Here is a 24,750-nt window from a genome sequence, read left to right on the forward strand (position 1 = left end):
GTGGGTAAAGCAAAACTGTTTCTGCACAGTTCAATTTTCTGTTTTTCTTCAAGACTTTTCATTTTTTTTTGGAATATTTTGAATCCATAGCTGTCTTAGGAAAACACCCACTCAAGGCACTGTGGTGGTGGACTGACTGACTGACTTTGCCACCCACAGAGCCCCACTGCCACTGTGGCTAAAAACAGTACTTGAGTAGATGTATTTTCCTACTTTCCACCAGTTTTGATGCACAGTTCAGTTGGAACTGGAACCGGAAATAACCAAATAAGTTAAAAATGACGAATCACTGTCAAGCTCACTGGATGTTGAAATGGCCCAGATGGTCCAAGCAGCACTAAGGTGCCAGCTTTAATCTGTACCTCCCACCAGTCTATGCCACACAGGTGACAGGGACACATCTGATCTGCAGCCTGACAGTGAGGAACCAATCATTTGTCAAAATGTCTGTATACATTTGCTGCTCCTCTCTGAGCAGCACACTTTGCCCTCTTAGTGCCAACTCATCGTGAAGTCAGAACACACACAGAGCACATTGAGGTTGACACTGACAAGATCTCATGAAATAATTATGGTCCAATTCCCAGCCAAACCTAGACGGAGAACTCATGCGGGACGTGGCATCCACCCAGGTAGTTTTTTATTTATCCACTCAGGCTTCTTATGTAATATACAACACTGCAAAGAGATTCTGTTAGGAGCACTCCTCTGGAGTTTGATCAGGGTCTTCCACATGAGCCTCCGAGTTCTGTTTGATTTCTGGTGTCCGAGTTTGAAGCTGCAAATGGTCTTTGCTTATGTTGCTACTATTGAAGGTGTGGCGGAGGGAGGAGCTAAGCTACAGCTGACTCCATCACCGTGTTTCTCCATTAACACCTAAAGAAAATGACCAATTATCAACAGACAAATACATTTTATTTCCACTTGTCAGATTATGTTGTTAAATCTTGTGTTTTCCCACCTTTTCATCTTAATTTGAGTCTTACAAATATTCAAAGTGTCACATATACTGCACCCACAAATGATGGAAGACAGACTTTAATCTCGCTGCATCTTTTTTGTGCTCCAGTGAGGACGGAGCCCCAGTGGAAAGCAAGTCTTAAATCAAGTGCATAAGCAGACTCATAAACTATCCTGAAAGGCCTCCCTTAGGCACCTTGCTGGGTAAACAATACCATCACTCTGTCATGATCCTGAATTAAGATATTACCACATGCATGTAATTAACATTTGTATTCAAGCCCAGACCAATATTTCATCTTGATTAAATAAATATTGAGCGACACCTCCATGAGAAATGCTGTGTCCTTTTCTCTTTCTGCAGTGAGCAGTAACTAGATTAAATGGAGGGGATTTTCAAAAGCAGAAAACAGGACGCGGAAGGTATTTGTGGAGCACAAAAATAGCAAACCCCCATCAAAGTGAGTCCTCTCTCCCCTCTCTGAAAAAGCGAGGCAGTGGCCCTGCTTCAGATGTGAGCATTGTCCACAGTGGCACATCGAGCTTTTACAAGCCAGCCATGGGTGAGGAGCAAGTGGGGAGAGAGCTGGTACACGGTGACATGTCTCATTTTCTAAAAGGGTTGGCCTGTGGGAGAAAGGTACTTTTGGTGTGGAAACTTTAATTAATGAATCTTCGTCTTTCAAGGAACCGTCACTATCATGCTTTTAACAGAAAATGTATTTTCTTAATGCTCTTTTCACTAAAATAATTATGGAGGAAAAATCATTCACATGCAAGGAAAGGGGGATATTAACAAAAGAACTCAGCAAAGGCTGTGGCGAGTTTTTAAGCCTGCGATGATAGGATCAGAAGTGTGAAGCTACAGCAGCTTCTTGCCTGCAGCCGGCGAACATACACCCTCTCTCAGGAGAGAAAACATGGGAGCAAGGGAGCAAGAAAGGAGGGAGAAGAGGCTTTGAAGATCAAATTGCTGCCATGCAGTCTGGTGTTTGGTTCCCCATCAACAGCCAAGAGAAGGACGCTGTCTTTTCCCAGTTATCAGCAACACTTCCTTTTTTCTTCTCCCTCGTTACCTCCTGAACTTTTACTCAATCCCAGAGAAGATGGGAGATGTTAAGGAGGACGGTGGTGTTTTCTCGTGTCTCTTGTATCCTCTTTATTCCCATTAGCCTCGGTTTACCGCAAACTACCTGACACCACCGTAACTGTTTGCTACGCAGAGAAGAAAAGGCAGAATAGTACAGAGACAATGAGTGACAGGGGAGCATGTGGTGATGAGGGAGGAAGGGAGAGTCGCTGAGAGAAGGAGAGAGAAACACAACAGCGAAGGAGTCGATGAGAGACGAGGAACTGAGCGGGAAAGATCTTAGCAGTAACGAACGAGGGCAAGCCCCACTGGAGGATGCACGTTCAGAAACTGTAGAAACAAATCAACATTTCCAGGAAAATGACTCACTCAGGCAAAGGATGATAAGGATGATGGACAGAAGAGGAGGAGTGGGGAGACTGAAAAAGATCATATGAGAAAGAGGGAAAGAAAATTAGGCAAAGAAAGACACATGCAACATTTTATTAGCAACATCCCTCCTGAAACCCTAAGTGCTGTGGAGGAGCCAGGATCTATTTCTGAACTCACCCCAAATCAGGTGTGACAAATAATATTCATGATGGCTCTGTTTCTTTGAAGGAAGCCACGTCAGTGAGTCGGCGTACTCAACACCAGGGCCCTCAGCCTGCAACGCTTTAATAGAGAGGAGCCATCATTTGTGTTATTAATTACACTTGTGCCGTTCCAGCTATGACAAGTCAAAATGTCGGCTGTGAAAAAGGTCTATAGTCTCGCACCCAGCGCAGAGTAAGAATGTCACGGATCGATTTAGGTAATAAAGAAATACTGAACAGAATGATTGCAGACTCTAAAGTGTCTATCGGCCTTTTCAGCTAAATTTCACGTAGCTGCTTCAGTTTCAGGGTACAGGAATACAGCCATCCTCGATATTATTAGTAACAGTGCTTCTCCTACTATGACAAGTCAAAATGTCACCTGGGGAAAAGGCCTGTGAGAGCAATGTGCAGGTTAGCAGTCTGATTTCCATCCAAATGAAGCACAGATTTTAACCAACAAAAAAAAAAAAAAAAAAAAAAGAAAAGCAATGTGTTTACATCCACTACTGTTAATGCAAAAATGAGACATTGGTTACAGCTGCTTGGTTACAAATTGTTGGTGCTAGTTTTCTGGTCGCATACCATTAAATACTGTCACAGAGGCAGAGGCTGCGACGAGAAAAAGTAATTAAAAGAGCATCACTCAAACCTCAAATGGTGAGAAACATTGTAGAATGTGACATTTGTGCCCGTTTCATGTATTAATTTAAAAACGCTTTAGTCTCCTTATCACTCCACGCACAGCTCTGATGTTTTCATCTGCTGCTATTTCCTCTTCAGTGTAGCAGGAGATTCAGCGGGAAGTCTGCGTCCGACAACTTTTGCAACTTTCCGAAGCCGACAGTCCAGCAAGCGTGCCGTCTCATGTCAGCAGTGGGTCAGGTGTGCTGAGGTGAGGGAGTATGCAGGGTGTTAACTCCTCTCTCAAGCTCTCCCTCTTTTTTCTTTTTTTTTTATTCTTTACAAAACTATTTCTGTCACTTTTCAGGGCAACACTAAACGCCTGTGAGGAGAGCCTGTCTCCATCTCATCCCCATTTGCACCTTTTATCACAGCTTGTCCTTTTCTGTGACTGCAGGCTTTTCACGCCACCTCCAGTGTGGCCGTTCAGATGAGCTATAAACACGCTTTTGCCTTTAGATGTGGTGGGACTACACTTTGTACCTACCAACTTTGTTTCAAGCACACACACACACACACACACACACACACACAGCCTTTTATCTCCCAGTTTACCACAGTTTTTTGTATTTTTTCTTTAACTAAATTGACTGTTACTTGTCGTGGTTTATCCCAAATGCTTGTACCTGCTCTTGTCTAACTTCCACCTCAGATGTTGTGCTTTTCTGTCTTCATCCTTACGATTTGTTGAGCTCTCGCTGACCAACATTTCTCTAAAGCCTGTTTTTTTAACTGAATCTGCATTGTCCCAGTCTGCTTTTGGGTCCCTACTTCATTAAATGTAACAACTGTAAGATCCGATTCATCTGAGCAGCAAAGCTATGTTTCTAAACCTACATAAAAATTTCAGATGTTAAAGGAAAACAAAACAGTTTCACTCTAACAGCAGCACTCAAGAGACCGAGCAGCGACAGACTGCAAGCTAAATACATCTCTCTCCCCCGGTAAGTATGTGTTTGTTGGCTGGCAGGCTGGTTGAGATGTTGGCCGTCACTGGGGTTTCTGGTCACGCCATTCTGCCTGGCATTATTACACCACCCATCACTCAGGCCCACTGTGTACATTATTCATGCCCCCAGAGGAGTTCGTCAGAGGCTGCGACCGCAGGTGCGGTGACAGCGCTCTCAATCACAGGCGCCCACGCCGTCTGCTCGTCCGACCCCACCGTGACACGGCAACCCATGGTCCAGCTCGGTTCAACAGTGGAACCAGACCCAGAGCATCCGTTCACAAGTTAATCCAGACATCAGGTAATCTGGAGACTACCTTCACTGGTGGCTCTGGGCTTTAGATGAAAGCTTGAGGGGACAAAGATTTCCGCCACACAAATAACGACCCTCGCCACACATATCAGCACACGCCTGTCAACTTTAGCGCGCTCCTGGGTAACAGATAGCCAGGGGATTTTATTAACTTGTTTGTTCAATTTCACAGAGCCACATAACTCCTGCTGCCATCACACATGTGAACACAGAACTTCTCAAAGCAGCAGAGCCTGTGAGCCTTTCCCCTCTGCCACACAGATGTGTCCCATCATCTTTCATGGTGACAAATAAATTCTAGTGCTACATCTTCCTGCTGACAAAGTGAAGCCTGGAAGGCTATTTACCTAATATTACTGCAATTGAAACACATGTGATCTTTCACATTGTCCGTGCTGCCTGTATTCACTGTTCAAACAGATATTAGAGGGAGTCAAGGTGAGCTGTCACTCGCCAAATGTGGCGTTATTTATGACTCTGCCTCTCAGATACTGTGGGTAAGGTCGGCCACAGCAGAGTCATTTCTCCGCAGTGTGATTCCACTGAAATCCTTCGCTTGTTACTCCACAGAGCATCCGACCAGGAGCAGTGGATAATCTCTGTGAACATAACGAGAGAAAAAATAATAATTCAAGTGTGGTGCTATCCTTTGGCTGAGAAGCTGGTGCTGACAGAGACACTGTGAAAGTATTCTGTCAGTTTGACGAAGGAGGAAAATCTGACGAAGGAGGAAAATCTGGAGCAAATTAATTAGTGATGAGGAAATGCATGTACTGTTTGTCTGTGCTTTGGCAGAACCTTAAGTTGTTTAGCTTCTCAGACACCTTATATCTACATTCTTATGTTGGTGATTATCCTTTTCCCTCCTTCCTGTAACATCTGGACCTTTTATAACACTAACAAACCAAAGTCTGCATTTCATAAAACAAATATTCTTACTAATTTTGGCAGAGCAAAAGGGATTTATTACTTGATGTTACAGGCTGAGTACAGAGAGATAAACAACACATTTACTGCTAAAAATCAACAGAAATTATTTCTATATTAGTTTTTACAACTGCATGAATTCTCTCTTTTCCTGTTTGTTTATGAGCTGCAAGAGAAATTTTGTGACCAGCTTGGCCGTGCAGCCATGATAAACAGAGATAAGAAAAAAAACTAAATCTCCATTTCTTACTCATGTGGCTGATGAAGATGAGAGAGATTTTGGATTAATATCATGATGAAGATACTAAGCAACCCAAGCTTCTGCCAAAGCTCAAAATCTTTTGAAACCTCTCAGTATATAGAGAATTACTAAATGTTCAAACTGCTTATTACATTTGGGCACAGCAGCGTCCATGGCTTTGCATGACCTTTGCATGTCGTCTTGACCTAAATAAAGATGAGTTTTTACAGGTTCAGTTTAGAGACTCTGTTTACCCACAGGTACAATATGAATGCGAGGATGGGGAGTCGATGTCTGTCTGTCTGTGTTAGCTCTGTGAGGAACTGGCAAGCTGCCTTCAGTGTTTCACTACCTTCTGCTGAGAGTATGGTTGGACAGACTTTGGAAGACTTGGAAATGAGCAAAAGGATTAAGAAAATAACACACACACACACACACACACAGAGGAGCTGTGCCATGGGAATGCAAAACATTACAAATCTGTCCATTCTCCGTGTCGTTAAACTCCAGCAAAAAACAGCATCATCACCTCATAAACGCCCTTCTCCAACAGAGGTTACAGAGTAATGAATTTGTTGACTTCTGCAGAGTGCTCTTAGTGGCTGCCTCCACCACCATAAGCAGGGATTAACTTCTTCCTAATGAAGGGCAATTCAGTGCTGGAATTAGCACCAATGGAAACCAATGAGGAGGCCTTACGTCCCTCACCCTCACAATTACTGTGCCCCAGGATTAGCACTGAAGGTGTGAAAATGTCTACAGAATTCTAATGCTAACCAACCATGCAGGCTGATAAACAGCGCAGTGTGCACCCAATCACAACAATACCACAGTCATTAAACCTGACATCTACATAAGTTCAAACAACCGGGCAGCTTTTATAGGTGCACATATAAAAGCAGAAACACATGTATGCACAAAAGATCAATGATCGCTCCCCCTCAGCCCCAGTTTCGTGGCTCCACTAATGGCTCATAGCCCACGAGAGTGACAGCATCACATGCACACACCACCAAGCTACTTCTCTGTCACTTCCACTCATGCACACACGATAACGGTCTCGCCTGCATGAAAGGCAGGGCACGATTTGTGATGCCTCCCCATCCTCTACACGGGTAAGTGATGAGAGTATAATTCATGCTTGTCGCTGTGGCGATAACAATGATAGGTTTCATCAAAAGCAGTTTTGCCATATCAGCTAATATTAAGCTATGCCAGCAGCAGAAGAGTAGGACTACTCTGAAAAAAAACTGCTCCAGTATACATAACATCCTGCATCCAAATCTTTCTTCAATTCAATCTTTTTATGTTAAAGTACATTATTATCTGTGTGAACAGAAAGAGTACTAATTTCACTGCTGTAGGTTGACATGGAGCTTGTTTTTAATACTTAATGCGATCAGGTCAGGCCCCTCTTAAGGGTAAGATTAATCTGAAGGGTCATGAGATGAATGATGGGGTTGGAAAAAGGAAGAAGTAGCACTGATAAAAAACACTTCTGACACACAGATTTCTGTTCACCTTTTGGGTGTTGCTCTTATCTTTTTTTATCTATTTTGTGACTTATTTTCCTGATTGCTGGATAATTAAATGACAAAATACATCGTTCACGAGGCCTCCTTTGAACGACCCATAGAAACGTTCTCTGATCTGAGGAATACATCAGATTTATGATGCAACATCACCGTGGTTAAGGTTTGGTTTGGTGTAGGCATGAACCCAGCTTGGTTAGAAAGATCATTATCAAGGAAAGATCATGGTTTGGGTTGATTAAGGTTGAGGAACGATGGCCATGGATACAGGAAAGAAACAGCTGTCCCCTGTATCAAAGGGGACATTTGCCGAACTTTTCTCCCGGAGAGCGGGTGGTGGTGACTGTTGCTTGACAAGAGCTTTGGCCATAATTGTCTTTATAATACGGGAGGTTATAATACACCCTCTGGGCAGCACTGGAGGCTGCAATGAGTCACTATCCGAAAGTGGTTACTGTGCTAACTTCAGTAGAAGAAAAGACGTGATGGAGAAAAGAGTGAACATTGGCGTTGCGTTCCATCACTGGAGAAGGCTCTTAGTGACGTTTTTTTTAGACTGGTAAGTGAACAGCTGTTAACAAAAGCTCCTTTAAAGGCGGATGTTATGTTGACTCACCCCGACCTCCTCCCGACACTTTCTAACAACGTCAGAAATTGTCTTTCGTGCTCATAACAATTACTACAGCTCCTACAACGGCTTTGTCACTTGAACGTAAACATGTGTCACTTTAGGGCACTTAGGCTAAATGACATTCAAGTGCAGTACTTGAGAAAATGCACTTCGTTATTTTCCGCCGCCGACCTCAGCTTTGCTTCACACACACACACACACACACACACACACACACACACACACACACACACACACACACCAACCAGTGAGGTCGCTTGCTTTGAAGCAGCCCGTTCAGAATAGAGGTGAAATAACTGTGACTGATGCTCCAGCTGCTTTAAAACACTGATGTTATTACTCTTTTTTCCCCTGTGCACTGCTCCCACACAATAATGGTACTTATGCATAAATGATAATCACATTTCCTCACTGTGGCCCTTGGTGACATCCCTGTGACATCCACTGTGCTTATGTATAAATGATGTCCACATCTATGCAAGTGTTACTCACCAACCCACATTATAGCCGCGTGTTCTGAATTTTTACATAAATCTCTCTCCTTCACTGTACAGAACATTAAACATGTTTGCGACCCGTCAATGCAAAGAAACATTCATTTAATACTTGTGTGCATTTTTTTTTCTTTTAGTCAATCGTGTATGCACTATGGATCTTGTGTAAAAATAATAGAAACCATTTTTCAAATCAAATTAAAGCCATTACTCAAGTCATAATATTGTAATTTAGGAGTTAATTGACGAAGCAGCATGTGACTCTCAAGGACATCTATCATACATGAGTCTGATTAATTTTTAATTTCTTCCACCTTTATGGAAATATAACATTTTTGTAAACATTGCACTTACAGAATGCTAAAAATACCTGCCTTTCCTCTGGGCTTTTACTGCAGAAATCTGCTGTACCAGCGAGACAGCCTGCATACATAATATCAGCATTTATGGTCATCTGTCTGCTGAGGTGAAAGTGTGTACTCGGAGCTAATTGGCTTCAATATGGCATAAAACAAGCCTTTAATCTGACTCATGCTCTCCTAATCACACTGCCCCATAATAACAATATCAGAAATCAAATTAATGGTGAGAACAGGTCTTGCTGTGGGCATCCTCAGACTGAGATGATATGTAATTTGGATGGAGACGGAGGAGAGGGGAAATGTTCTGAGGGAACTGGAGCAAGCATCTGTCTCCAACGAAGGAAACGTCAGATCCTGTTAATTTTATCTGACTGGCTGCCTGCTGATGTGGATTTAATTTTACACAAGCACATGCTGGCTAACTTGTGTGAGTGTGCACCAGACAGACTGTATACATATGTATCCTCACCTACATATACTGTACATACACATACAAACATATATATATATATATATATATATATATATATATATATATACATATACATATAGAGTGTTGAGATATTTTTAGCCTTGTCATGTTTTTGATTATATTCAGAATCTGGCATTTACATGGAACATGAAAAACCTGGTTATTCATGTCCCTGTATACATGATGAAAAACGTATCCAGGCCTGCACGTGTGTCTTGATTTCTCAGCCACTATGAGATGGTTCAGAAACCTGGATAAGGTGTTAACATGCCACAGTATCCTTGTTTCTATTGGAGCACTCCAGGGAGTAAATCCAGGTCTCTGAAACCAGGATTTCAGATTTTTACACGCACAAAATATAACCAGGATATTTCAAAAAACCACATCAAAACCATGAAATGCGAAATAAACGTAACAACATTACAGAAAACATAAAAAAAATAAATCAGAACTTAACGGTGAAAAAAATCAACAAAACAGAAAACACAACATTTAAAAAAAAAAAAACACACATTTGGAAGAACTACAACCACAAAAACAAAACACATCATTTAACAAAATGGAAAAGGCAGAGACAACAACTCTTCTTCATGAGTTTACTAACTTTTACGTTTCCTAAGATATCGTTCTGGTTTTCACCTCAGGGCCAAATATGCAGGAACATATATGCAAAACACCACCTCACACACCACTGGCCCACACTTCAACACTCAATCTGTGTATAAACATAAATTCTTGTTTCCTCAGACGAGAACGCTGAGATGCAGCAAACATAAACAACACACCCTTACCTCCCACGTATTCCCACACGACGAACTATCACCCATTTACCCATCTACACTTCAATAAAACCCACAACCATACGCACACACATCAGAAGAACAAATAATAAAGCTGATTCTGTCGAGAAGCCGTATCTCTGTTCCTTCACCACCCCCACTCCCCGAGCATCACCCATCATTCTCAGAGGCGACAGGCAAAGAGAGGGAGGGAGAGATACATGTTAAGTGAAATTGAAAATAAAGGGGTGAAGAGGAGGAGTGGGAGATGTGACAGCGGAAAAGGAGACTTGTGAGTAAAGGGAGAGGACGACAGGGGAGTGCCACATTTGTTTCATCCTCCAGCCTGCTACACCACACCAGGAGCCAGTCCTCCGGAGGACAACACACGCATGGCAGCGTCCTGCTCATCGCAGCGCACAACACAGAGCACGACAAGGGAGGAGTGGGAACAAGAAAATGAAGGGGGGTGGGGGGGGGGCAGAAGATTCAAATGATGAGATGAGAAGATCAAACTGTGACAAGGGAGGAGAGCGGTGGAATTACAGAGTCAAGGAGAGTGGGAAGTGTGGAGAGAGAAAATGTGATGTGGAACATGAAGCTCCCAGAGGCCACGGTGTTGGGTCTTTGACACTGACACACTCAGGGACACTCAGGGTGGGCAGGCAGGCTAAGCTGCCTTGAACGTAGATGAGTGGGGAGCCGCAGGAACAGAGTGTTGTTAACACTGAGCTCTGCAGGGCTCGGCTCCTTCTATGGTCACATGAGGGTTTTAAAAACCTAAAGCACTAATGTGATGTTGATATATTTAGCCAGTTTCAGATGTACTGAGTAATCATGTGCTTTATACTTCATTAACACACAGATTATGATATAAAGCAGAAAATGATGCCGCAAAGGTTGTATGGTAATAGGTGGGAATAAGCATAGACACAAGAATTACAGGCTGGGAGCTTTGAAGGAGATAAACCTCGGAGAAACCTGCTGACGATTGCTGTTCATGCTACTTTGTTGTTGATTAGCATAGGAATACAGTGGTGTGGGTGCTGCCACATTAGCTTATTGTCATACACACTTGGCTGCGGATGGTCTGTGACACAGGAGCGCAGCAACATGAGGAGAGGCTAATTTCAGCAGCTGACCAGAGGAACACATTAAGGCTTAGGCTTATGGTGCAGTTGCTGCACTGGTTTGTATCAAAATAGAAAAAAGAATATGGACTCTACTTGCGGACTGTCAATCATCAGCTCCGACTACAACGCAGCAGCCCGCAGATAAGAGAAGAGGAAAAGGGAGAAAGGAAAATCTCCCTCGCTGACAAAGAATAGTAAACCTTTCTCAAATGTCTTAGAGCGAGATAACATTTTAACAGGCTGCAGCTCTAAAACCAGATCTCTTACGTTCAGCAGTTGAGGCGAGGCGATGTCCTCCTCGTGCCACTCCATTGGATGACTGAGTGAGCACTGCACAGCACTAATTTCTAACTGCCAACCCCAGGCATTGAGCTGGGCCCACATCCTCAGAATTGCCGCCACCTCATTGCGTATCTACATAGAAGCTCCTGTCTTTTTTTCTATCCAACAGCTACCTTTTATGACCTTCTCTAAGCTTCTTCCTTGTTCCCTCACTTCCCTCTGTAATGCTCTGATGTGAAGACCAGGCTGAAGCTCAGTAATTTGAAGTCAGAGATAAGGGCAGGCAGAGGATATTACTTGTGTGTAGACAGTGACTGAATTGGCTCCAGAGGGTCAAACACACCTAAATGACAACTCGGCGGAAACCGAGGACCCATTTATTTAACTTGGCGAAGCCTCGAACGACGGAGCCCACAGCAGCAGCTAAGTGTAGGCGGATCTGATGATGAAATGCACCGTAGCAGAGCTGGAGGGGAGAGCAGGGAGGAAAACAAAAAGACGCCATGGCTTGCATCTCTACTCATGATCATGTGAGCCTAATTTATGTGTAGGAAGGAGACTAAATAAACCTAGAGGGACATCATTTTCAGTCAGGTCATTCCAGGGCTTTCTGGACACGGGCGGCAGGCAGCGACAAACGGTAAAAAAAAACTAGGGTGGAAAAGGAGGAAAGTAAGAGGTTATGTTAAAATACTGGGTTGAAACTGAATTGTAGTGTTTCTCTTTCCATCCAAAATGACTTTTCCCTCCAGATGTGGCTATAGGAGACGGAAGTTTGGTGGTAAATTTCACTAATACATACATTTAAAGGGGCAATAATTAACTAATTATCTGTGGGTTTATCACCGTAGCCAACTCCCTTCACATTGCAAATAGACATTTGATCCGTTGTTACTATAAGAATTTGATTAGTGCAGCTTTAAGAACATTGGTCTTTGCATACTGCACGTCCATCAGTTCATCATTAAGTGTCTGCGGTGTTACTTTGCATTTTCTTCAGGCAAGGCCAAATTTCATACAGTGCTAGTTTATCCACTGCTTTTCTTCACCTCACTGGCACTTTAATTTGAAATGCAGTTGCTGAGTTTGACACAGTTCAGTAGATGACACCTGGAGCCAGAGTCAAAACAGTCGATTGGCTTAAAAAAAATAAAAAATAAATGAAAAGTAAAAGACAACAGCTCTGATCAAACCCCTTCGAGATTGCTCCTGAGTCCTCTAGCTTTGCTGTTAGTGTGTGTGTGTGTGTGTGTGTGTGTGTGTGTGTGTGTGTGTGTGTGTGTATGAAAAAGAGGGAGAGTGTACTGCATGCTTGGCTGGAGAAAATACCTCTTTTACATGAAAAATGCACACGAGTGACCCCAGAAGTAACAAACAATCATAAAAAACTATTCCAAAAACAAGACGACACACTGTAATCGCAAATATCTGTCAAAAAAATTCAAAGGCAGGAGTAAGTCTGTTTGCATGCTTGATAGTTACCCAGCGGTGAAGACGTGATTGACGTGGGTGCAGGATCAGAGCCTCCTTGGAATTGAGCCAACGCTTCTGTGGCTGCCCTGCACTGGGGGGAGGAGGGGTGGGGGAGGCCTGGATGTGGAGTAACGGTGGCAGCGGCGACAGCAGCAGCGATCTCCTCACACTGTGGGGGGGGGACATACAATACAGGGAACAGGGTCAGAGACTCTTCCCCGGTGGACTGAAGGAGATTTGATAAGAAGCTGAAAAAAGCAGACCATTTAACAGCTGTCTTTTGGAGTTTAATCCTTTATTGGTTTGGCTAAATGCCAAAGACCAGGTCTCTCTTCACCCCTCCCTTTCCCACAAGCCAAATGACATTCAGACCTGGGAGCAAAAGCAGTAACAGCAGGGGTTTTAAAACATGGTGACATTGAGCATAAAGTAAAGGTTTTGCACAATCTTTGAGCGAGATTGACAGAGCAAGGCGGCTAAGACCTAACTCAGCAAACTTCTATGAGTCTGGCCCAGTTGTTGGGCTGTTTATTATCAGCAGACAGCACACATGGGCCTGGAATATAGGACTGCTGAGACACTTGGTGCTGGCCGCTGGGAAGAAACAGGGAGTGAGGTGATGCAGGAGGAATGCCAATGAGTCTCCCCTCTCCTCCAAGAGATTTCACTTGCTACTCTTGCACAATGCTGCCCTGCAAAGCTACTCTATCCTGGCCTCAGGTTTGATAGCAATGCTAAAGGCACCTAGAGTCTTTTCTCTGATTCCAAGCCTGACATCCTGACCATTAACCAACACCAATAACCGCATTAATCCACTTTGATACGGCCCATCTGTGCAGTTTGCAGTGAAGCCTGAGCACAGACAGGCTTGGAAACATAAGAGGGACAGGAGATGTTTAGAAAAAAGTTTGTCAGCAAACAGGTTGGCTTAGAGATGTCATATTTCATGATAAATCTAGTCAGGGTGCAGTGCAGAGGTTGGCAGGGGAAAAGAGAGATTTAAAAGTTTAATACCAAGCTGGCAGCAAGCAGCTAACAGAGAGGGAATGAGCTGAACCATTTTCAGAGCAGTAAGTGGCATTCATAATTCACATTATAGTTTTATATGAGGAAATAGAAGATTCCTTCATACATATTGTCTCCTGTTCCTGCCTGTTATTCAATAGTGAGTAAATTATATCTATATAGCACCTTTCAAGAGCAGACGTCACATAATACTTCAAAACAAAAGAATAAAAAAACAAATATGAATAAAACAAAAAACAGAACAAAATGAACTAAAGAAACTTGAGCTGCTTTTTCAGAGTCCATAATTTCCACAGATCTAAAGTCTGATTCCAGAGTTTCGAAGTTACAACCTAGAGCCCGGAGCAAGGAACCACCAAGAAACCCTGAGCAGCAAATAACAAACTCCTGGTATAATAATAAAGGCAGGTCCCTGACCATGCAAAGCACTAAACGTAATCACAAGAATCTCGAACTGGATCTAAATTTGATGAGAAATCAAATCAGGATTGGTGTTGCATGAGAGGTCCATTTGCAAGCAGTTCAGAGATGTATTGCTAAGGTGAGAAGTGAATTACAGTCATTTAGTTTCTTCTTTCAACCTTGCAATTTAGCCTTTTCATGACACTTTGGGCCTTGAGCTGGTAAAGCGAGGTAAATCAATGCAAACGGGCCATAGGATGTAACTGTGGTTGGTTACAGGGCTGTAACTGCTTCTCACACATCACACCCTATCTATCTTTTCCAACACAAGCATTGTAAGAGCTTGTTAGGCATGTTAGGGTGTTAGAGGTGTTAGGAGAGGAGGTGGTCGATAGAGAGGGACGCCCCTGCTCTGATAGCATCCAGCAGCTTGTTCCAGCATCAGGGAACCGTAGACAAGAGCACTGTGGATGGCAATGCCAGACGACATTCGCTGGAGGCTGAGAAGCACAGGCCTGCGTGATGGAGTTCAAGTAGGTGGGTGCAGACCCAGAGACCACTCTGAAGGGAAGCATTAGGGACTTGAATTTGATTCAGACAGCCATGGGTAGCCAGTGTAGATTGATTAGTAGCCGACTTTAGGCTGATCAAAGACCAGACGGGCTGCCACATTGTGAACCATCTGTGAGGGTGTTGTTGTGCGTGAAGTGATGCCCGCCAGAAGGACACTGCAGAAGCCTAGGCAAGAGATAACCATGGCCTTAGATAAGTAGCATAAGAAGTAGTGAGACTGGTTGATAGTTCTTCACAGTCAAGTGATGGCTTTTTGAGCAGAGCAGTCATCAGAGCCTGTTTGAATGCAATTAGAAATGTTCCCAAAGCCAGTGAAGCATTTATCAAACATTATTGCTGGTACAATATTGGGAGACATGGCTTGATGGGGGTTTGTGGGAGTGGGGTCCGGTGCACATAGTACGATGACTACCGGTCAGAGGTTTTGCCTCGGCTTTCACTCTTAGAACTTGTCAATGTCCAACACAGATATATCAAGAACTTGCAGGGACACTGCAACAGCCCCAACCCTCAGAGAGTGTTGCACCAGTGAAGACGCCCTCAACTACAGCACACAACTCGATTACCTTCCCTCCAAATTCATGTTATAGGTCTGTATATGACATGCCAGGTAATTACCAATGAGAGAGTGCGATTCATCATGGGTAATTTGCATTGTTTTAGCCTTCCTCATTTTAACTTGCAGCATAATGCCCAAAGTGTCATGGAGAGGCTAAAAGGAGAAGGTAAATGACTGAGCAAATTGAATCACTAATAGGCAAAGGAAAAGCAGCAGGGAAATGGAAATTCACAAGGGACAGAAAATTGTCCTTTTAAAAGCTTGATTAAAATCTGTATTCTTAATTCCATGTGGGAATCCTGTTAATTTTTCTTTTGAAATTGCATTTTCAAATAGATTTTGAAATTTCATTATTTATTTATGAATTAATGTATTTTTAAATTATGTACTTTGACTGTTTTATGTTCTTTTTGTAAACCACTTTTAAATTTGAACTGTTTGATGGATTAATATTTCATTTGTGAATTATTTTTATAATTTCTCCTTTTACTACCCATTAAAATATCAAGTAATTAATTACCTTAATGCATTTTATTTATAGATTAATAAATGAATTTGTCAACCAACTTCTTTATGCCATTTTTTTATTGTACAATTAGTTAGGAAAGAAATGCTTTATTAGTATTTCCAAGACACTTGTGGTCTTCTGCATCACCTTGTGTTAATAAATCATTTCAGAATCTGAGAGGAGCAGTTTCTGTTGAATGCGACTGACTGTACAGATCTGCTGAAACTGTGTTTGTATGTTTATTTACATTTGTGTGAAAGAGAATAATTAATTGGTTTAATGGATTCAATCCACAAAATTTTCATGACAGAAAGAAACAGCCTGATGTTATATCTCCAACAACTACAAGAGACAAAATGAGACAGTTTTCTTTTTTATTTTTAAATGAGAGCATAATTATTTTAGACTCTCAATCTCAATAAATTAAATCTCCCTGTGCACAGCTAATAAATAGCTTTAATAATATGGGGATATTAATATGAGCAAAGGTTGCCATAGATATTCTTTTAGTTAGAGCAGGACCACCCAGAGGGAGGAAACAGCCGGGAGCAAAAGCAATAGACGGTGAGAAAAGAAGACTGTGGAATAAACTGTTAAATACAGATATACACATGTGCACAAATAAGGTCAGAGCTGTTACATTAATGTTTATTGCAAATGTGAAGCTGTTAAATGTTAAGTAAAGACAGAAGTTAATCAAATGTGAAAATATTAATGAATGGCTGCATGGTTTCTACTGAGCCTGTAGAAAGCATCACAGAAGGTCCACACAGATGTCTAGATATTATGCAACAAGCATCTACGAAGTCTGCCAATGCACTGAACAAAAGTCTGGATAAGAAAATCAATGTTACCTCACATTCAGCTTGTAACTTGGATTGAAATGTTCAGTCATAACCACACACAGTCCCGGCAAAAACAGATCCCAGAGATTAAATGTTCACTAAATGACTGAAAACAATGCTTTTGCTGCACAAGGCAGATGTTTATGCAACAAAAAATGTTGCTTCAATCTGTATCTTCCATGTGAAAAACCAAAGTATATCAACTGTTCATTTAAATTTCCAGGAAGGAAAAACAGCACAAATCCAGATTCAAGGATGATTGAACACAGGTGAGACACATTAGGGCGGGGCAGTCAATCAACAAGGAGGGAAACAGGACAAAGACTAAAGACTAAAGACTAAAGACTTAACTAGAGATCCACAAGGGAGTGATTTCAAAATAAAACAGGAAATGATGGAAAAGTCCAACAAAAAGTCCAACAAATTCCAAAAGTGTTCAAACAAAACCATGACGGAAACACCTGACAAGGCAACCTGTGCAGGCAGTTAATCTTGAGCATGAAATACAGATTACCTGTTTTAAACACCTGTTTATATTATTCTTGGTGTTTACTTATGGCCTATTGTAAGAGCAAATAAGTGAATGTTACTGTCTAGTGCAGGAAGAGATGTTTATTGTGTTTACAATGTGGAAAAAAACTTGCGTATAATGTTTCATCTTTTAAAAAAGACCAATGAAAATTCATTAAGAACAGAAGCTATCCCAGATATGGGGCAGAATTTAAGCCTCTACAACTGTAAAGAATTCATTATATAAAGCTTCTTCCCTTCAGTCGTCAGCTGTGCTAGATCCTTCAAAAGCTATTTACAGATGTGGGTAACAACCCCAGGTGGCTGATCTTTTCATTCATAAAATGTGTGCCCTACAAACCTCAATAAGGAGGTTTGCTGGAGAGATATACTGTACCAGGATTCAGAGAGGACAAGTATATACTGTAATTAGAATTCAAAAGCAAAGCATCAGAAATAGAAAGTATTTATTTATTCATTAATCTATTTTTGAATGGTTTGAAATTTTCCTTTTTTAAGATTAGAACATCATGAACTCTGAGTAAAACCAGTTTCCCTCAACAGCACATAAAAAAAAAGAACCAATATCTATGAGTATACTTGATTTTGTCCCTTTTGTCTGACACAACTGAAAACTGAAAACTCTTGTATCAGGCTTATGATTAGTTCCTGTGTGGCTCTGCACATCTGGAATGGAATCGGGAGACAGGGAAAGTTGGGAAGAGCAGAAAGGGCACAAAGAAATCTGGGAGCACCAGGAAAGGCAGTTTTATAGTAGAACGGGTCCGAGTCTGTGAGGGTGGACACTGGGAGTGGACCGGAGAGCCTGTGAGCCCACAGCTCTATCAGCCCACAGCAGCAGTGTTAGTTAGTCCATAGTATTCAATCTATAGTCCAGGCCCATTAGGATTTCTTCTTAACCACCAAATTAGGATTCTCTTTCATGTGCGTTTTGATCCATCCAGTTTATAGACTGATTTTCAATTTGCGCATTAAAAAAAATCTGAGTGGAAATGCTGGAAGTTTTTACTTTTGACTGAGGTGGATCAGCAGAGCAGCAACATCAGACCTGACTGGAGAACCAACTGTTCATCTCAAAATGAACCAACTCCTATTATCAATGGAACAGCAGTGGCTGGAAAAACACATCAATAGACTTTCTGTTGCCAAATTTCTGGAAATTTGTTTAAAACTTGTGCTAAATTTGGATGAAAACTCGGTTTGTTATCAATATTTTTTAAGAAAAACAAAGAAAAGAGCTAAATTGACAATAGTGATACTGGACAACAGAAAGTGAGTATCAGTGCTGTTATTTCTGCCAAGTTTCAAAAAGCTAATTCAAATTATTTTCTTGACTTTCTTGATAAAAAATCATTCGCTCCAGGAAGGAAGAGAAGCCAAATATCATGACCTTGACAGATATATACTGACAGACAGTTTGACAAACAGACAGCCAGACAGAACGATGGTTAGACCATCAAGTGCAGCTCTGTCACTCCTTCACAGAAGTACAACACTGACACTAACATGAAGTACTACTGAATACTAACATTCCCTCTCTGTTTCTTCCTCACTTCCCCCGCGGCCACCACCTGACCCTGAGCGTTTAGCCCCCTCAAACAACAACATTTCAAAAGGGATCTATTCTGTCCGGGCTTTCATGTAGGGCATCAGGTTGTCAAAGCGTCTCCCTCTCCAAGGTGCATGAGGGGCACTCGTCGCCCCGAGCGATTCTCACGCGTCCTCCTGCCAGCTCTCCGCTAACAGGGCAGAGGTATGAGAGCGTAGTCATATAGCGGCAGAGGCTGCTTGTCAATTTAAATAGGGCAGTACACTGAAGTGCACTTCAGCCATACAATGCAATTCATCATCCACAGTGTTAACCCCCCCTCTGTCACATTCATGCTGGCTGGGTAATGAAGCATTTTGTCATTGGGAATGAGTGTGCACTCATACAGAAAAGTCTCAGTAATGTTTCAGAGGCATGAAATAGCTTTGGATGGGAGCTTTGGATTGACTTAACTGAATCAAACTTATTGGAATCGGCTGAAGTTTAAATTCTGGTTGTTGGTCACCAGAAGAAGCAACCAGTGTCCAATCTACCGACAAGGAGAGAGGGACACCTACAAACACGGGTCATCCCGGACGCACACTGTTAATTACTACTAAAGTAGTAAGTTGTAGTAGTGTCATTATTTCACTTCCAATGGAAGAGGAGGAAAAAAGCAAAAGAAAAAGGCAAAGAAAGAGAGAAAATTAGAAACATAGAAGGTGGATGCATTAGCTGTTTGTACAGTCAAATTTAACCTTGTCAAAACATAAGTGTTTACACAGTTGAGATTCATAAATTAAAACAACATTAAACATTGAAACATTGCTAAATTAAAACAACACAGACTAGTCAGTTCATACAGATTAGTTCTCACCTACTGAATATTACCAGTGAAAGACAGGCTGTCTGGCTAAGAGACCTGACAAAATAAACATTATCTTGCTGGAGTGACGAGTAAAATAGAGAATATAGAAGATGGTTGACTTATCTGATATGACACAAATGCTGTTTAAGAATTAAATGAAAGACACAATATATCTCAGTTTACAAAATGTTTTTGCAGTAATGTTATTTTAAATAACCAACTGGCATCAGTTAGTTTCCATAAACTGATTCCCACTCATTCTCAACTTCATAAATACCACTAACACTGCTCCATACACATAGATACTGTAAAAATAATATAAAGTCATTTACAAAGGACTGATTTGTCAGTCGCCCCCCCGCCGCTGTAGTTATTTTTATGTGTTATTTTTGCAGCCTGTGTCCAAAATCTCTCACTCATCCACCACCCACCATATAAAACACACTGTAGTTTAATCAATAGTGAGCAGTAAATTGATATTTCAGACTCTGCTAATCATCACAGCATCGTCAGCGATGACGCTGTCCTGCAGGGTCTGTTTCCCCGCAGGGCAGCGCCACACCCTGATGATCACACTCTGAAGCTGGAGGAGAACTCCTTTCTCTAAGACCTCCTATCTGCTCTTATTATCACCGAGCACGTGGCTGTAATGGGCTTTCTGTTGACTCTGGTGGGTTCTTATCTCACTCTGGTTGATTGGTTACAAAATGCTGCACTATCTGGAGCCCATATCAACCTGTGCCAGGTTGTACGTTAATTTTTGTATCAGTTAATTGCGTCATTGTTATTTTCCAAACATTTTTTTTTTTCTAATTCTGTGGTTCCATCTTCTCAAATATGAGGATTTGCTGCTGTTCTTGGTCATATGTGAAAGTTAACTGAAACTGTTCAGGTTTCAGGCCATAATTCAGACAAAACAAGGCATTTTCTACAAAAATCAAGACAATAATTGTCACATTAATCAATAGTGAAAATAATCATTGGTTGCAGCTCTAGCTGGTGCAACAGTACAGAAGATGAAAAACAGATTGATCAATAAAGACAGTGAAAAGCAAAAAAAAAAGAGAAAAATTCATGACAGGGCATTGGAGGAGAAATTGGGGTGGTAATAGGGAATGAAGAATCAGAGATAAAGAGAATGACAGATGAATAGGCTGGATATCTTATATTCTGGCATATAGAGAATAAGAGATAGAAAAGTGCTGAACACATTCAACAAGAGATCCCAGGAACATGGCAGCAGTCTCGGTCCAACACTTCCTATTAAGCCAAGGTGTGCGGAATGCAAAGTGTAATGCTGGGAGGACTTGCTGTCACTCTCACTCGTTTCAAAAGTATGTCAGCGATCCCACAGCAGGTCCCTGCAGCCAGTGTTAGGAAGAAAACTATCTTCACCGTTATACAGCAGCTGGGCCCCAGAGCACAGTGAAACTAAACTCTTTTCCACACGATCGACAGAACAGAGCTGGAGTGTGTTAGAGTTGTACACCACAGTGACTGGTCACAATGATTCACCTGCCACAAACAATAAAAACTGAGCTGCTGAGTTGACCTTTAAGTCTATTGTGTCTATTGTGCGTTTTTTCCCTGTAATTTGGTTGTTAAGATAACATTATTGTCTCGAAGTGTTGCGCTGCTGAGCAGAACTTAATAGAGCTGGTAATGCAGGATTGTCTTATCGCTGGTGGCTTGCACACATTATTGTTTTTCTAAAGCACTTTTTCAGTTCAGTTCAATATATTTCAATAACTGTATTCATCCCTGGTGGGGCAATTAAAAAAAAGCATACAGACACACAAATCTCAATAAAACACATACAGTGAATTATACAATAAGTACATAAAGAGAATAAAATCATAATGGCTAAAAATACACAAAGTCCACTTTTATTTACTTTTGTCTGGGGTTGTTTTAGGTAGTTTGCGTGACGGGCCCCATTGTTCCAGCCAAGGAAAATCTCAATGCTTCTCTATATGAGGATATTTTAGATATATTAGTTTGGGGAAGACCCTTTGCTGTTTCAACATGACAGGTCCATACAGAAATGGTTTTGTGAGTTTGTGCAGGAAGTTCTTCCACATCGAAGTCCTAACATCAAGAAGCTTCGTCCAACCACACAAAAGAGAGAGAGAGGGAATGACGTGCAGGAAAGAGTCAGGCCAGCGACTTGCCTTTTAAGAGCAATTGCTGTGGTACGCGCCCTAACCACCCGGCTATCCCCGAGTGTGTCATATTTTTGTTAACATAAAGGACTGTAGCAGTTGTAGTGGGTTATCAGAATGACCAAATACCTGAACTAATGACATTTCCATCAGCCTCAGCTGTGCTTCGTGTTTAAAGACGGGCACCATGGTAAACACTGTGTCTAAGTACAACAGCATAGAGTCACTGATGGACTGTAGACTCTTAGTCTTGTTCTCATGTGGCACTGAAGTGTGAAAATCACCTTTCTGGCTTCAGCTTCAATCAATTTTTGCAGCTGCCAAGTTGTCAATCTCGCCAGGCAGCAGAAATCCAGATTAATCTGAGACAGTAAAACACAGCACGTAAGCAGAATCCACAAACAGACATGATGAAGAACCTTATCAACAGCAGAACATGGCAGAAACTTCCTGGAAGAGCTCATCTGTTTCCCCTCACCTCTTCTGTCAGAGTGTTGGCAAAGACTTGCATAAATATAGCACAACAGCTTGGTGCCCAGCAGAGGTGGCGAGTGACACGGAGCGACCATCTCTGAGCATGTCCTCTCCATCTCTGTGTCCTTGCTGCCACCCTGCTCTGACATTGTCTCTCTATTATTCATACTCCAGCATGGCCAAGACTCATCCAAAGGTGAGGACAATGCTGCCTCAGAGTTTCTTAGTGCTGCTGTAGGAGCAGCGGTGGCTTGCCCTCTGGGTACAGAGGCTGATGAATAACGCCAACATGGTGCACACACTCCAGCATGGATGGCAGCAGTGGGAATCAAAATCATAACCCCCAGTGTTGTGCTTTGCACATTAAGCTACAGGATCACCTGCAGAAAGTTTACCGCAGCTGTGATGCAGAGACCGGAGAGAACCACGAGTCTGATGTCTAAAATGTAAAAAAATGTGCTCTATGAAGGGAAATAAGAGAAATGTGTATGTTTAGAATGAGAGGATTACGTGACTGGAAGCTGGTAGTAACAACACAGAGGCAGGAGTGTTGAATGTGCATTTCCACCCACCTGCAGCTCCTGTGAGCCAGTGATCTACTTGTGCTTTAATGCCTGATTTCTGTGGTAAGAAATTGTCTTTTTTTTTTTTTTTTTGCTTAATTTCTCATTTAACCACAACCGCAGTCGTACCCTATCTTTATATATAACTTTCCATGAGACAAATTGCTGTGTCTGATTAGTGTTATTGTCACATAATCAGCTGGCGGTGGAGCAAAGCAATCATCACATAATTCATGTCTGAAACAAGTAATCTGTTTTTCAAGCCTTGGTGCTAATTTGTCTAAATTTTAGAAGATGGTGTGATTATGCCTCAATTTCTGGGCAAAGATCCTTTGGGCAGAGCTGAAGCATCAAATATTGAACTGTTGTCAATACTAGACTCTAAAGAAATGTGTCTGTGCTTGGTTTTGTGATTGTGAACGTAGCCTCGAGGATTCAACTTGTGTAGCACATCTAGTAATATTTCTCATGTGCAGTCACTGCCTCAGTTGACGTCTCAATCCCTCATGCCTCTAAGAATTTGTTCACCGGGCCCGAGCTCTGCTGCAGCAGTTTGCCTCAACTTTGAACAATTTCAGTTTCCAAATGGGAAGACATTATACGCTGCCCATGTACCCAGTCAGACGTGCAGTTTTTGCCCCAGAGTGTCTAGCAACTGGGGCTCTCCAGTGGGTTAAGTGTTGAGATTACTCGCAGGCCATCTTCTCTGGTAATGAACCCTGTCTGGGTACCAAGATGCAGTTAAAGGGGCACAGTCGCAATGGGAAGCTTCCTCGTGCTGATTACCCATCTTAAATAGCTTTTTTCCACTTGGAAGACACAACCACAAAACTTTACAGCTCCTAATGAATAATTACGATGACACCTTGTCTTATTGCCCCCGCTGACAGTCTGTCTTTGATACCACAGCCAATAAATATGACCATTAAATCCGTTTTCAACCGCATTAACAGTGCCCCTTATACACAGCAACTGAATAACAATCTAACTGAGCAACAGAGCTATGTTAGAGTTGCCAAGCTTGCTGAACATATCGAGTGAACCCCACTTCGCACGTCTTCTTTTAACTCTCACTTCACGAGATTCACTTAAAGAATGTGTTTTCCTCCGCACAATATTGTGAACCTCTCCTTCTATGTATAATCTTCCTCTTCTTGTAAGCCTCTCGACGGTGTTGCCCTCAGGCACCATTCCAGGATCAGCTCACCCCGCCTACACCCCTCCATTAACCAACGCTAAGACCATTTTAAGGTCTCCTTTTCTGTCTGTCTGTGCTCTGCATACATGCACGTCCTTAACATGCACCTTCATTGAGCTAAAAAAGGTTTTAAGCTGAGTTCTAACAATGTACTGCACAAACCTTGACACAGGTAAGGCCCCTCGTGTCAGCATTATTCATTCCTATACCATAAAAACCATTAGATGTAATTACATTTTTTATGAAGCTCCCATAGAAGCGTGCAGTGTTTAATCAATGAGAAGTCTTTCATTTTTAGGAGAGGTCACTGGCTTTGTGTGAGGTGGTTGTACAATCCTCCTTGACAGGTCATGGAGGTCTATTACCCTGCGGGTCAGCATCACGCCGCACCCTGATGATCACACTCAGAAACTGGAGGAGAACTCCTTTCTCTAAGACCTCCTATCTGCTCCTATTATCACCGAGCATGCGGCTGTAATGGGCTTTCTGTTGATTCTAGTAGATTGTTATCTTTGCTCTGGTTGATGGGTTACAACATGCTGCACTCCAGGCCACATCGACCTGAGTGGATGGGGTTAAAACGGAATATATTTTATTTTTCTAAATCAGGGACTAA

General features: G+C 42.0%; 1 protein-coding gene across 2 annotated transcripts in view; it reads right to left on the reverse strand.

The window, feature by feature from the left end:
• Positions 1-13,272, reverse strand: part of drp2 (dystrophin related protein 2) — a 100,017-nt gene extending 86,745 nt beyond the window's left edge. For both annotated transcript variants that reach the window (XM_071458484.1, XM_071458482.1), the window contains exons 1-2: positions 13,161-13,272; positions 12,907-13,066 (exon numbers count right to left, since the gene is read on the reverse strand). In XM_071458484.1, the coding sequence (XP_071314585.1) occupies positions 12,907-13,066; positions 13,161-13,163 (163 nt within the window). In that variant the 5' untranslated portion in view covers positions 13,164-13,272. The remainder of the gene's footprint in view (positions 1-12,906; positions 13,067-13,160) is intronic.
• Between the last annotated feature and the right edge of the window lie 11,478 nt (positions 13,273-24,750).

Source organism: Trachinotus anak, unplaced genomic scaffold (assembly GCF_046630095.1).
Source record: "Trachinotus anak isolate AG129_WGS33_773 ecotype Australia unplaced genomic scaffold, CSIRO_AGI_Tana_v1 ptg000021l, whole genome shotgun sequence".
NCBI lineage: Eukaryota > Metazoa > Chordata > Actinopteri > Carangiformes > Carangidae > Trachinotus > Trachinotus anak.